The sequence below is a fragment of the Danio rerio genome, chromosome 21, assembly GCF_049306965.1.
Source record: "Danio rerio strain Tuebingen ecotype United States chromosome 21, GRCz12tu, whole genome shotgun sequence".
In the NCBI taxonomy this organism is placed as follows: domain Eukaryota; kingdom Metazoa; phylum Chordata; class Actinopteri; order Cypriniformes; family Danionidae; genus Danio; species Danio rerio.
The window spans coordinates 5,499,593-5,513,127 of record NC_133196.1 but is presented as its reverse complement, the minus strand read 5'-3'; the positions used below and the strand labels follow the sequence as shown (position 1 = coordinate 5,513,127).

The window sequence follows — 13,535 nt, the reverse complement described above, 5'->3', positions numbered from 1 at the left end:
GTCATGAGGTCTTTATAATTATTGTGAATATTTTTCTGATCACTTTTTGAGTGGAACAAACTGTTTTTGTTATTCAAATGTCTCGTTAAAAGTGTCTGTATTACTCTATCAAAATTTTTTTAGCAGCGTTATTAATATATTGCATATTAATGACAAATTCAGCTTGTAATACTGTAGTTGAGGTCAAAAAGAATGATGCAGTTATAAAATTCATTACATATTAATGACCCAGTCATGTTTATGACAGATTTATGACAAGTTTTGTCTTGGTAATGTGGAAAAAAAACAGGTTGTGATTTATTTGTTTGTCAGGTTGTCATAACAAACAATGACATCTTTGAATTTAGAATGTCATAACTGAATAAATGACACTTAATGACAAATGTAATAAGCATGCATAAAATCTCATTCACATTCCTGTCATGTCATGATTATAGAGGATTCTTGACAGTCTTATGAACACCCCTTCAAGTAAAATGTTACCAGTTTGTCCTTAAAAGAAGCTAAATAATCTGCCAATGCGTTAAGTAAAATAAACTTATTTCAGACCGAAAACAAGAGTATTTTTACTTGCTACACTGGCAGATTATTGTGTTTATTTAAAAAAAAAAACTTAAATTTGACTTTTATCTGAAAACAAAACAAAAGGCAATTTTGTTTAGAAATTTACTCTTGATTTTAAGGATATTTTGTTATTTTTAAAAACAAGACAAACCAAGAAAAACATTTTTTGCAAAGTATTAATAATGCACACAATCTAACTGTATTAATTTGTTTTGCTGAACAAAGAAGATTTTATCTTTATTATTACACTCTCAAAAAAAAGTACAAAATCTGTGACTGGGGCAGTAACTTTTCAAAAGGTACATTTTTGTTCTTAACATGTCTAAGTACAGGTCTTAGCACCTTAAAGTACTTTAAAGTTACAAAAGTGAACCTTACAGGTACAAAAGTCTACCCTAAAGATACTAATGCCCACCTGTATGGTACAAAAGTTTACCTTTTGAAAAGGTACCACCACAGTGACAGATTTTGTATCTTTAATTTTTGAGTGTGTATTATTTTTATTATTTCAGTCCCTCTAAAATTTTGGAATTCCACAATCAGAATTAGACTCAAAATCAAACAAATGGCAAAACATTGTTGTAAATTTATAATATTTTCAAAACATTATAGCAGACAACTTACCTGAAATGCATATTTATGCTCTAAATAACCCAATAATTTGGTTTTGGCTATAATATTAAAAACATAGAACAAGGGTTTCAAAATCAAATTGGCAGGGGGCCATATCACTGACTGATAAGTCATAGGAGGGTCATTTTAACATTCAAGCACACGAAAAAAAAGTGCAAACCTGATGTAATTGATTACATCTTTTTGCATTTTATTGTACATGGGGTAGTTTAAATTGCTTTTAAAATACTACAATTTAATAATAGGCATAATAATAATAATTATTCTGTCCCAATCAATTGTTGCTTTACCAAAGGTTTAACAGATAGCTTAAGATAGCAGAAAGCAGTTTGAGTAACTTTAGTGACTTTACTGACAATTGTTCTTTTCAAAATATTTTTTTTTGTGTAAAACTACAACAAACATTTACTTCAACATTTTCATTTCAGCCAGCAGTCAAATTTTAATAATGCAAATTTTTATACAATTCTTATTCTACATATGAGGAAAATCTAATAGTGAGACCATTTGAATTGAATATTAGCAAAATGATCATATTTGCACCACCAGCCTAACGTGTAAGCCATAAGGAGTTGTTTGTATAACTGATTATATTCAAACGACTCTTTAATATTGACAAAAATAGAGATTAGTAAAAATAGGCCGCAAAATGGGCGTCAGTTTAAAAGCTAACTTTTTAAAACGTTTTTATTTTATTTTATTATTATTATTATTATTTTTTATCATTTTGATATCTTTATGAAAGGGTTGAAGATGGATGGATTTTTAAAAATATATATATTAAATTTGAAGTTTACTTCACTATTTTGTTTTCTTTATGAAAAATACAGAGCTTAATGCTATTGAAGTAAAAAAAAATTATCTCAGTTAAAAATATTTTTGTATGAGTATTTTCATTGCAAAACAATGTGAAATGTTGCAATTATTTCGCTGATTTTGAAAAAAACTAAATCAGTAACTTTAGGCTTCAAAAATGAAAAATAAATATTCTGTGTAATCCTAAAAGAACATGGCTAACCAAACTATTTTTGGGTTACTTTTTTTTCTTTTGGTTTACTTTTATACTTCTTTTCTGAGGAAGTTATGTGGAGACTGGCAAATATTGTTTTTTTTTATTTTCATCTGAAAAAAAGAAACTCTTACAGGTTTGATTTTTAGATGCGATCAACTTACTGATTGAATCAACAGATCAACTTATTGCACAATGTTTCCTGTGTTTTAAATGTCATTTCCCTGTGTGCAGAATTGAGTCTCTGGTGCAGTCTCAGGCGCGTGAGCTGTGTGAGCTTCGGGAGCAGATCCGCGTATCTCGTGGTTTGGGTCTGGAACAGCGGAAACAGTTGCTGGAGCTCAGAGGGGCTCTGGAGGACTTACTTCAGCCCACTGACATGCACTCTGATCAAGGAGCTCAGCTCAGAGAGCAGTTGGACCGCAGTCTGAGTCTGCTGGAGAGACTAGAGCAGGGTAAGCACATACTAGGGATGCACGATATATCGGCGGCCATATCGTTATCAGACGATAAATTATTATCTATCTATGTTAAAATGCTATTTTTAACATTATCGTTATCGATCCGATGTCTAAATTAAGCCGATATATTTAATACAAAAGTACAATTACGATAAATGATGTAATTGTACAGACCTGCCTGCCTCGCGTGGGCAGAACATGTTCAGACTTGTTCAGTGCACTATAATGGATCTCTCCTCACTGTTTATTCCTTCAAAGTCTGTCCTTTCTTCATGTGGTACTGCTGTGTGTTAATAACTCAGTAAGTAACCATGTTCCTTATCATTGTAGATATAGAATAGTTTGCGCTGTTATAATTCACTTACCCTTTAATACGTTTTGGTGCGAATTTTAACTGCTGCGAATTTTAACAGCTATTAAAAAAATAATATGTTTTGAATGGAAAGCTGTAATGTAGCTGTGGCGGGATCAATTTTGGTGTGGCGCCCCGCCATGGAAGAATGAATGTAGCGGAAACCATGCATAAGCTCATGCAACTCTTTAACATGGATTTTATAGACAATTAATACAGTAAAATACATTTCGTTTGTTAAATTAGTATTCTATTGGCAACAAAATACACAGTAATGTTGCAGAATAAATTAGTTTGTCTTTTCTGTTATTCTTCAGTTTCTACAGGTGGTGTGGCTGTGGAGAACGAGGAGGGGGCGGAGTCAGAAATGATGCTCAGGTAAAAAAAAAACTTTTCATTACAAACTTGCTCAGAATGATGCACACTAATCTAACAAATGCTAACATCTTAGGAAAGTGTCTTCATGTTTGAGTCTTCATGGTTGACCTGCAGCTGCTTTTACCCATTAACCCAGCTGGTGTTTGAGGTTGTTGCTAGATCGGATACGTTTGCAGCTGGAAGTTAACAAGAATTATATTATTTATTAAATTTCCCATTTATTGTATTTTATTAACATCTACCCCCACCCCAACCGTCCCAGTAACGTAAAAAAAAATTAAATTACCCAATAAATTGTATTTTTTAACGCCTACCCCAACCCTTAACCCAACCGTCACAGTACTGTAAAAATATAAATTATTGTTATACAGCGTCATAAAGAAATGCTCCTATATTAATGTGCATATCACACTTCCGGCCGGCCGCATATCCGATCTAGACTTACCGGTGTTTAACGCTTTAGTCTGACTTCCTCCTGACAGTGATTGTGATTGGGTGTTTGAGGAGCTGCAGTGCCTGCGCTCTCAGATAGAGGGCGACAGAGATCAGCAGCAGCTCCAGATGGTTTATTTGTGCAGACAAAACCAGAATCTCGCCATTAGCACACAGCATTACGTTGATCTGTGAGTGCTGCATGTAACGGTCGTGTGCAGTGCAGTGTGTTTGTTATCTCTACAGTGCAAATCTTTCTTAGTTAATTGAGCTTTTGTTTTTGCTTTTTTTCCTCAGGTGATGGCCTTTTCTGTTAGTTCTAGGCTCTTATCCCATTTCATATACATTAAAGTGTTCTAAATTGCACCTCCCATTTTTGGAAGGAAACAAGGATTCATTTAATGAATCATTATTGATAGTAAAGGCATTTATAATGGTAGCACTTTACAATGAATGAGACAATTTGTTGCATGAAAGCGGACCGCACCCCGAACAAAGAGCAACAATGTAACAATTTTAATCCCTGTTTCGGAACAAATGAATCGATTCACAGCTGTAAGTAAATGATTTGGGATTTAGCTTTTACTTTTTTTGCAGCCTCATTTTTCTGAGTGGTGTGGTTGTAGTTGTGTTGATGGTTACTTTGTTTTATTGTGTCTCTCATTGTTTCCAGAGAGTTTCATTCTTCTTGTTGTGATTTGTTGGTGTTTATGTCAGACTCTCTGCAGAACTCCAGGAGAAAGACAAGCTCATTCAAGCTCTGCAACACCAACTGCAAATCCAGGCTCCCAGAATGCACCTGCACTCAGACTCTGAGATGAGTGACAGACTGTCTAATGATGGCACGTCTTCATGTCAGGACAGCCCTCCTTCTCTTTGCAGACACACTCCCGGCAGGCCTCACACAGGTAACACAGTACATCAAATTTGACTAGATATTTTTCAAGATACTAGTATTCAGCTTAAAGTGACATTTAAAGGCTTAACTAGGTTAATTAGGCAAGTTAGGGTTATTAGGCAAGTCATTATATAACAGTGTTTTGTTCTGTAAACAATTGAAAAAATTGCTTAAATATTGCTTAACCAGTTAAAGTCCGCGGACCCGGTACCTCATCTATATTTTATGCACATATGGATCACTTTGGTTTTATTCTACTGTACAAAAGTTATTTACACTTAAATACACAGTATTTTGGAGACCCGAGCTGGGGATTTTACATTGGTTCGTTTTCATATTTTTCATATGACACATGTACAAGTTATAGCTCAAATGAAAGCTCTTGCCGGTGCTCATACGGATCTAGCATTCTTTTTACTGAATTATTTTCACATCTCAAACAGTTGTCGAATGAATTGTGGTGTTTTCATGGCGCAGAACTGAAAAGAATACATTTATGATCACTAAGCAGCCCCAGATAGCACAGTCAGCTGTCATCTCTTACCTTATGCTGTGCGCTTCAGGGCCATTTCTCCTCTGTTTTTGAGGTGATGTGCATAAGTAATCCTTTAATATGTCTGACGTGGTCCAAACACAGTGAATTATGTTTGATCAAACAAAAGAATAGTGAAATATGAAAACAATGATTGATCCCTTTTCCCAGAGATGCGTTGCGGCTGGAAGGGCATCCACTGCGTAAAAACTTGCTGGATAAGTTGGCAGTTCATTCCGCTGTGGCGACCCCAGATTAATAAAGGGACTAAGCCGACAAGAAAATGAATGAATGAATGATTGCTCCCTGTGGCTTGTACAGCACCTCTCATCAGTTGGAATACAATAACTTTTGCATAGATTAGATAGATTTGCATAGAGACATTTGCATAGAGACATTTTTCTTTTGTCCTATTATTACAGACATGTGCAGGAACCACCAAAATTAATTACAGCACACTAGACCACACAGAATAATTTTAACTTCAGCTATATGTGATTGTAAATGCACTGTGTCCCTGCAAACACAGCAGAATGTGAAATTCAAACAAAACATTCATTAACATCCTTCCAACAAAGTTCTTTAATGTTTCATGCAACCAAATACTTAAAATTTAGCTTAATTACACTAAAAGCTACTCCCTGGGAAATGTAGTAAGCTAAGCTAAAAGCTACCTGGCCAAAGTTTCATTTTTAAATCGAGGCAACTTAAATCCAAGTCAATCATATCTTATTGATGAAGAAAACTGTCAATGAAACATGTGATACAGGATTGTTTAGTTGTTATTTACTGCAAATAATATGCTCTGCCAAACAGAAAACAAAGTATGTAAAAGCAAAAACAAAAAATCCAATAGAACCACATTTAAAATTTTATAATATTTTATAATAAAGATAATTATTTATGAATGAGCATTATATTGTATATATATTTACAACTCTTCATTAATGAATTACACTACATATGGCCTGTTTCCACTGAGTGGTACGGTTTGGTACGGTACGCTTTTATGGCCGTTTCCACTGTCAAAAGGCATATCAAACCTAACCGTACAGTACCACTTTTTAAGCACCCTTTCGAAAGGGTATCAATCACGAGAAAGGGTACCAATAGGTGGAGCTATGTTTTAAATACACAGCCAAGACATTACACCGTAATACTATATGCATATAATAACGAGCCATGGATGACTCGAGCTCAAACAAACTTTGTCATTGTCTTGATGTACAGCCACAAAGCCAAAAAGAGCAAAATCTGCCGTGTCCTGTTGTTGTTTTATGAGGCAGTCTAAAAGTCAGAGCGGTTTTAACTTTGTCCAGAGAGCTCGCAGTCGCGTCTATATTTGAAAAAATAAAAATAATAAACAGGGGGGCAAATAATTCAGGGGGGCTACTAATTCTTACTTCAACTGTATTTTTATTTTATTTTTTTACCTTTTTTATTTTTTTGGTTTTTAATGTCTTATTCTATAAATATATTGTGTACTGGAAATATAAAATGTTTACATCTCAATATTTTCTTAGCCTCAAATTATTTACTATATAAGGGTGATGCACTCTCGTTTGAGTGCCTGCTGTGAGCAAGAGAATCTAGAAAGTATATCCTCTGGTATATTAAGTATGCATTCATCCTTTTCTGTTAATCTGCGGCTTGAGTATTTGGAGTGGAGTAGTGAAACGACATGAGCTGTGGCTGGTGTCCCGTTACTGGCTCTTATAAATACATTATTCAGGACACTCTGTTATCTCCTCTGCCCTCCTGAGAGCCTTTAAGAGCCCTGAGCGGGTGTGTTGAGTCTCAAACGGATAGATTTGACTCTGTAATAAAGACAGATCAAGACTAAATGCTGGATTACCTCTCTCTAACTCTGGATTTACCCTCGATACACTAGCTAACAGGAGGAATTTGGTACAGCTAGTCTTGGTTTAAAAGTGACCCGGTTTAGGTTTCCAGCAACAGGAAGACAATAGATGGAGAGATTGGAGATGTGATGGACTTCACCGTGTTTGCAGTTTGTTTTGGACTGACGACTTAGAGTTATTGTTATTTAAGCTGTATTGATATACTCTCTTAGTGTTATAGTAAGTTTAACAATAGTTCAGTTCTGGAAATGAGTGAACAAATAGTGGTTCATAATCCAGTCTCTCGTGACAAATGGAGGAAGGTGTTAAAAGCCTCCAAACAGGAAGGTAAAATGAATGAGCGTTACTTTTTTCAATTGACTGTCCACTTTAAGTGGTGTTGATGCATTGTTGTCTTGAATTATAGGAAAGATTTTGGTGTTTAGTATTGTTTATATAATGTTTTTTATGTATATTTTATTATTATTATTATTATTATTAACAAAGCATACAGGCTGAATAAACAATATGATGATGTATATCAATTCACCTAATTAACTTAATTAAAATAGGGTATCAAATGAATAGAAGTTAACAGAAAAAAACATAAAAAATAAATGTACAGTATCAAGACTGAGATCAATAGAATACAATTGTACAAAGTAAGGCAGTCATCCTGGATCCTGATCATTGCTTTGTGCAATAAACATGGAGATTTTTTCAGCTGATATCTGATGTCCAGATCTTTAATGTACACATTTGTCTATATAATGTTATTTATTTTTATTATTATTATTATTTGTTTATTTATTTTTGTTATTGTTCTTTTTATTTACTTAATATTATTATTATTAATTTTCATTTGTTGTTATTTATATTTATTATTTTTCTAATTATTATAATAATTAAATATTTAAAAATAATTACTTATTCTTTATTTTTCCTTATTCCTATTATTATTTTACTATTACTATATTTCTTGTAGTTTTTGTTTATGTAATGTTATGTGGATTTATCACATTGCATTGCATTGCATTGCGTACTGGTATTAAAAGTTTGGGCTCTTGTTGGAGATTAGGTTAAATCTAAATGGCTTACTATTTTCGCAATTTTTGAAAAATACAACCATTCCGGTATGAAGTAGTGATTGAAATTTAAAAAAAAAATGCCTCAAATTGCTCCATTGATTGACAAACACTTAATTCAGATACTTTTAGTAAGTAGCAAAAAAGCCATAACTCGATATTTGTTTCAGGTTGATCCTCCATCAAGGGCTCAATTTGATAGGAATTGTAAAGGAAATACATGGTATGGAGAGACATTTAACCTGAGACTTGACTCAAAGTCCAACAAATTTTGGCAAAAATGGACTGAGTATGGCATTGTAAACAATGTGTGATAATGTGCTTCAAATGTATTGTGACTTGATTTCGTGACCCCTTTGACAACCGCTTTTTCATTTTTCCCCTCTTCTGTTTTTATTCTAAGTAAAACAAATATATATTTACATGTAATATATTTTTGTTTTAGGTTTAATAAATGTAAGAAATAAAAGTTTTTAATCTAAAATCTAGCAAAAAAAATCATTAGTTTTAGTTAGTAATGAAGCTACTTTAAAACATGTAAGAGATTGTGAAGCTCGGTTTGAAACTAAATGAATAGTTTAATTAATGTATGTCTTTATTTTGCCGGATTACAAAAAAAACGAAAATGGAAAAACTATTAATTTATGACATTTATAATGCGTTATTTAGTATTTGCATTTACATTTTTTCATTTAATAAATGTAAATAAATGTGATCAATAAAAGTTTTTAAATGTCAAATTTTGAAAAAATAGTTAACAGTATGTTACAATAAAATGGACAAATCATAAATGCTTATATTTAATATCCCTGCTTACATTTTTTTCTAGGTTTAATGTGAGAAATACACATTTTAATCCAAAAACTGTTTAATTAATATATGTCTCTATTTTGTTGCTTTACAAATGACAAATTTATATTCCCTTTATTTTGTGTAAAGTAAAAAAGCATCTGCTAAATTAATTAATGTAAAACGTAAAAACATTTGTTACAAAATACTTCCATGTGAAAATGTTCTACAAAATGCTGCTTATTTATTAATGACTCCTGAAAAAATGGATTATGCTAAAATATGCATTATTATGCATTATAAAATATGTATTGTGCATTATGTATTATGTATTAAGCAATAAACGTTTGTTTTAAACATCATAAATGATTCTTCAGTGCCAAAATCAGACTGAGAATGCTAGTAGTGTATTTTTAAAGCAATGTGTACTAAACATTAATTCCAAAAAAATCATCTGCAAAATAGATTTTTCTAATGTCTTGTTTATTCTTGTATGCCGATGTAAACAAATCATGTCATGTTTCAATAGGGCCGAAGGCGACCAATGGGGATGCATTTACAGACACAGGGCTGGTGTCTGGAGGCAGAGCTTCAGAAGGGGGCGTGGCTGATGGAGCAGAGCCACGTGTCCGGATCCTCCAGCGGGAGAACTGCCGTCTACAAGAGCAGCTGAGGAGCAGTGAGGAGCTCAACACTACACTCAGAAGTGAACTAGACCTCACACGATCCATTATAAAACACAGTCCACAGACCCAAGACAAACAACCTGAGAAGCAGAACACGTACACTAGCAAGACCATCAACTCAGGTAGAGCCCGCAGTCAACTCTCATTGCTACAAAATCCATTCAACTGTATATCATGTTAAAAAAACATGTCGTTTTATTAAGCCCAGGAACTGCATACTTATAGATTCTAATCTTGATTCAACTTGTTTTAGATCTTCATTTTAAATGCCCTTCCAGATGCAACCCATCACTGGGAAACACCCATGCGAACTCATTCACACACATACACTACAGCCAATTTAGCTTACCCAGTTCACCTACAGCACATGTCTTTGGGCTGTGGGGGAAACCGGAGCACTTGGAGGAAGCCCATGCGTATACGGGGAGAACATGCTAACTCCACACAAAAATACCAACTGACCTAGCCGAGGCTCGAACCAGCGACCTTATTGCTGTGAGGCGATATCGCTACCCACTCCGCCACCACGCTACCCCCATGAGCGAGCCATAGAAATTGGTCAGAAGCTCTATTAGTGCTGTGGTGCCAGGAAGAGAGAATGCAGTTAGAGTGCAAGGCGACTGGAGGAGGAGATCGCTGATGGGCAGTGGAGAGGGACTGGAGCAGGAAGTGTAGAGAAGCGAGGAAACCCTGGCTGGTCTGTAGCAGGGACGGTCTGACTAAGGCCCCGTTTACACTAATGCGTTTTAGTTTGAAAACGCATAAGTTTTGCTACGGTTACGCCATCCGTCCACACTACGCCGGAGTTCTCGAGCGCCGAAAACGGAGCGTTTCGAAAACGCTGGAGAGGCCGTTTTCATTCTGAAACGCAGCTGCTCCGTCTCAGTGTGGATGATGGAAAACGGAGACATTTGAAAACGGAGGCGGGGCTGCAGACATTGGCCTCTCTGATTGGGGCTTTTCCTGAATATTAAGTAGCCTAACACGCACAGTTCAGTCCTGCATCTTCTCCGTGTAAGTTAAAACTTCGCAAGTTTGATCATGGCTGCAGTCTCTTCTTCTCAGTTTGATATGGAAAACAGACTATACCGAGGACACGGGTAAATCTTCAAAGGGAACAGTGTACTTTATAACTTCATTCACATCACCCTGGCTACTTTGTTTTACTTTCTCAACAATAAAATGTAAACATGATATAAGGAACTGCCTATTTTCATTTTAATATTAACAACTAAACAGACAGCAAAAATGTTGAGGCGCCGTGCTGCAAATATGAGCGTCATCTTCACTGTGTGCATATTTATAACAAAACGGAGCCTACAACAACTGCCTCCTTTCAATTTCAGTGAAAATACGAAACACACCCTCTCTTTGCTGAATATCAGTTTTAATCGATAATGGCCATTATAAAAGTATAACATACAATAAGTTTATACATTATAGGAAATAAAGGCAAGCGATCAGTCAATATACAGAATGTACGTGCTTACATTAATCATTAACTTATCTTTGCGCTTAGCCAAAACACGTTACCTGAGAACAAGTAATAGATTCCAATGTCCAATGAATATGTCGTTAAATAAAGACAACAAGATGAAAGAAATATTCCGTTTAATAAATATAGTGAGGTTAGATCCAGCGGGAGATGCTTGATGAGAAGTCCGACTAGCACAGCTCTCATCTGGGTAGATTGGCTACAGCGCTTGCCTGAGAGTGTGTGTGTGGTCACGTGATGTGCGTTTTCAGCGTTTTGGTGTGGACGGAGAGCTGTTCAGAAACGCTGGGTGAAACGCGAGTGTGGACGCGGATCGTTTTCATTCTAAAACGCCGTTTTAAAACTAAAACGCACTAGTGTAAACGGGGCCTAAGGAAAAGAGGCTGAAACAAAATCAAAGACTGGCACTGGAGCCTACACAATAGCGAGACGAGACAAGACTAGACTGGACAAGAGCTAAGAAGTTTTCCATCTTTCTGTTGTAGATCTGTTAGCAGAACACCTGCAGGAGATCCGAGCATTGCGTCAGCGTCTTGAAGAGACGATCAGAACCAATGAAAGACTCCGAGAACAGCTAGAAAAAAAGTTACTGGAAGCTGAGAAAGACCCAGGTGAATAAAAACACAGTCTTCATCCAAGGTCATTTCATGCTACTATTACTATTTTTCTGAACATGAGTGTTTGTGTTTGTGTGTGTGATCAGCAGCCACCAACATCTTCATCGCTGGATCTGAGGATCAGAGTCACATCAGCAGTGAACTTCACTTCCTTCTGGCTCAAAACCACAGTCTCAAAGAGCAGCTCAACCAGGGAGCCCGAGGTAAAACCTCTTAAGTGTTGAAACAACTTTGTTAGCTTTTCACATTAGTGTATGTGTCAGTAAATCTGAATTTTGAGAGGAAAGTAATCGTTATCTTTAAAAATTTAATTACATGCAATTCATGTATTTACAATTCATGCCATTGAATATTAGCTTATTACCAGCATATTATTAAGATATTAGACATTAGTTGTTATAAAGTATGATCTTATTCTGCATTCCTGATCCTACCCATAACCTAAACTTAACTTTTACCTACTAACTGTTAGGGTTGGGTATTGTTTGGGGTTATTTCGATACCGTGGCTACAGTAAATCGATACTTTTAAAACGGTACCGGTGCCAAAATGGTGCCTGAGCCGATACTTTTGAGCAACAAAATTATGGTGGAAGACTCTAGAAAAACATTTTATTTGACAAAAAAAAAATGTATTCAAATCATTTTAATTAAGCAATATAATTGAAGTTTAAAGTATACATCAATTCATATTTTATATACATGAATTGCATTAATATATATTTTTTGATCATTTGTTTGGAAAGGCTGTCATTAGAATCTGTGAACTCTTTTTCTAGAGTTGGTGCTTGAGTAGTCATTGAGTACATTTACATGGACACCAATACTCAGATTTGAATAAGAGTAAGACAATATTCTGATTAGGAGCCTACCATGTAAACAGCGATTTTTGATTAACTTAATTGAACTAAAGTCATAAACAGAAATAAAATAAAGACGTGGAGTATTTTAGTGGCAATTAGCATAGGCCGGTATAGGGTTTCGATGGTATGATAGCTTTGGATAAAAATATCACGGTTTCACTGTATTGTGCTTACTGCTCGTAAATAATTCTTTTTTAATGTCTGGGTTAAAAACAAAACCTTTTTTCCCCATTTGAACAATATATTTTACTTTGAGAAACATTTAAAGTGTTTTAGAGCAGTAAACATGTCGGGCTGAATAATTCAAATGAATTGTTGACTTCTGCTTTCTTCATTTGATTCAAAAACACTATTTTCTGTACAATTTAAAACAGCATCTTTAGATATCTTTTCTGCTGGAGATACTGTTGTCCTAAAAAACAAAAACAAAAAAACATAATTAAAAATTACACATACCTTAGGAACGATATAACAGAAAGTTTTAGAAACCTTGACTTCTCCAAACCGCGGTATACCATGAAGCCATTTCTCATCCCATGCCTATTGACAATATTGAAGTGCAGTGCAGACATGTAAGCTCCTTAATCAAACTATTACTGTCATATAGGACCTTTCGCCGCATTTGATGACAGGATATTCCATACACACACAGCTGTTTGACACTATTCTCTGCACCTATCGAGTCTGTAAAGGACCACAGACACCCGCATTGTGAAATGCAGAAATTTTTTCTTTTCATTCGGCGTGCGGTATCAAATTCCATGAATACAACAGTCTTTCACCTGTCCTTACTTCATACGCGCAATCAATACCTCGGTTTATTATAGTGGTACCAATGAAATGTTCTCAAATGAAAGGGCTGAAATGTGAAACGTAAGCTGAATTTTTAGAAGGGAATTTG

General features: G+C 35.0%; 1 protein-coding gene across 47 annotated transcripts in view; it reads left to right on the top strand.

The window, feature by feature from the left end:
- cdk5rap2 (CDK5 regulatory subunit associated protein 2) overlaps positions 1-13,535 on the top strand; it is an 87,707-nt gene that overhangs the window by 59,491 nt on the left and 14,681 nt on the right. For 15 of the 47 annotated variants that reach the window (NM_001430821.1, XM_073934300.1, XM_073934304.1 and 12 more), the window contains 6 exons: positions 2,441-2,661; positions 3,337-3,397; positions 4,547-4,737; positions 9,504-9,782; positions 11,641-11,766; positions 11,859-11,975. In NM_001430821.1, coding sequence (NP_001417750.1) covers positions 2,441-2,661; positions 3,337-3,397; positions 4,547-4,737; positions 9,504-9,782; positions 11,641-11,766; positions 11,859-11,975 — 995 coding nt within the window. Of the gene's footprint in view, positions 1-2,440; positions 2,662-3,336; positions 3,398-3,879; positions 4,021-4,126; positions 4,385-4,546; positions 4,738-9,503; positions 10,385-11,529; positions 11,767-11,858; positions 11,976-13,535 lie in introns of those variants that run through there. The other 32 variants (XM_073934315.1, XM_073934301.1, XM_073934305.1 and 29 more) reach the window with 5 other exon arrangements.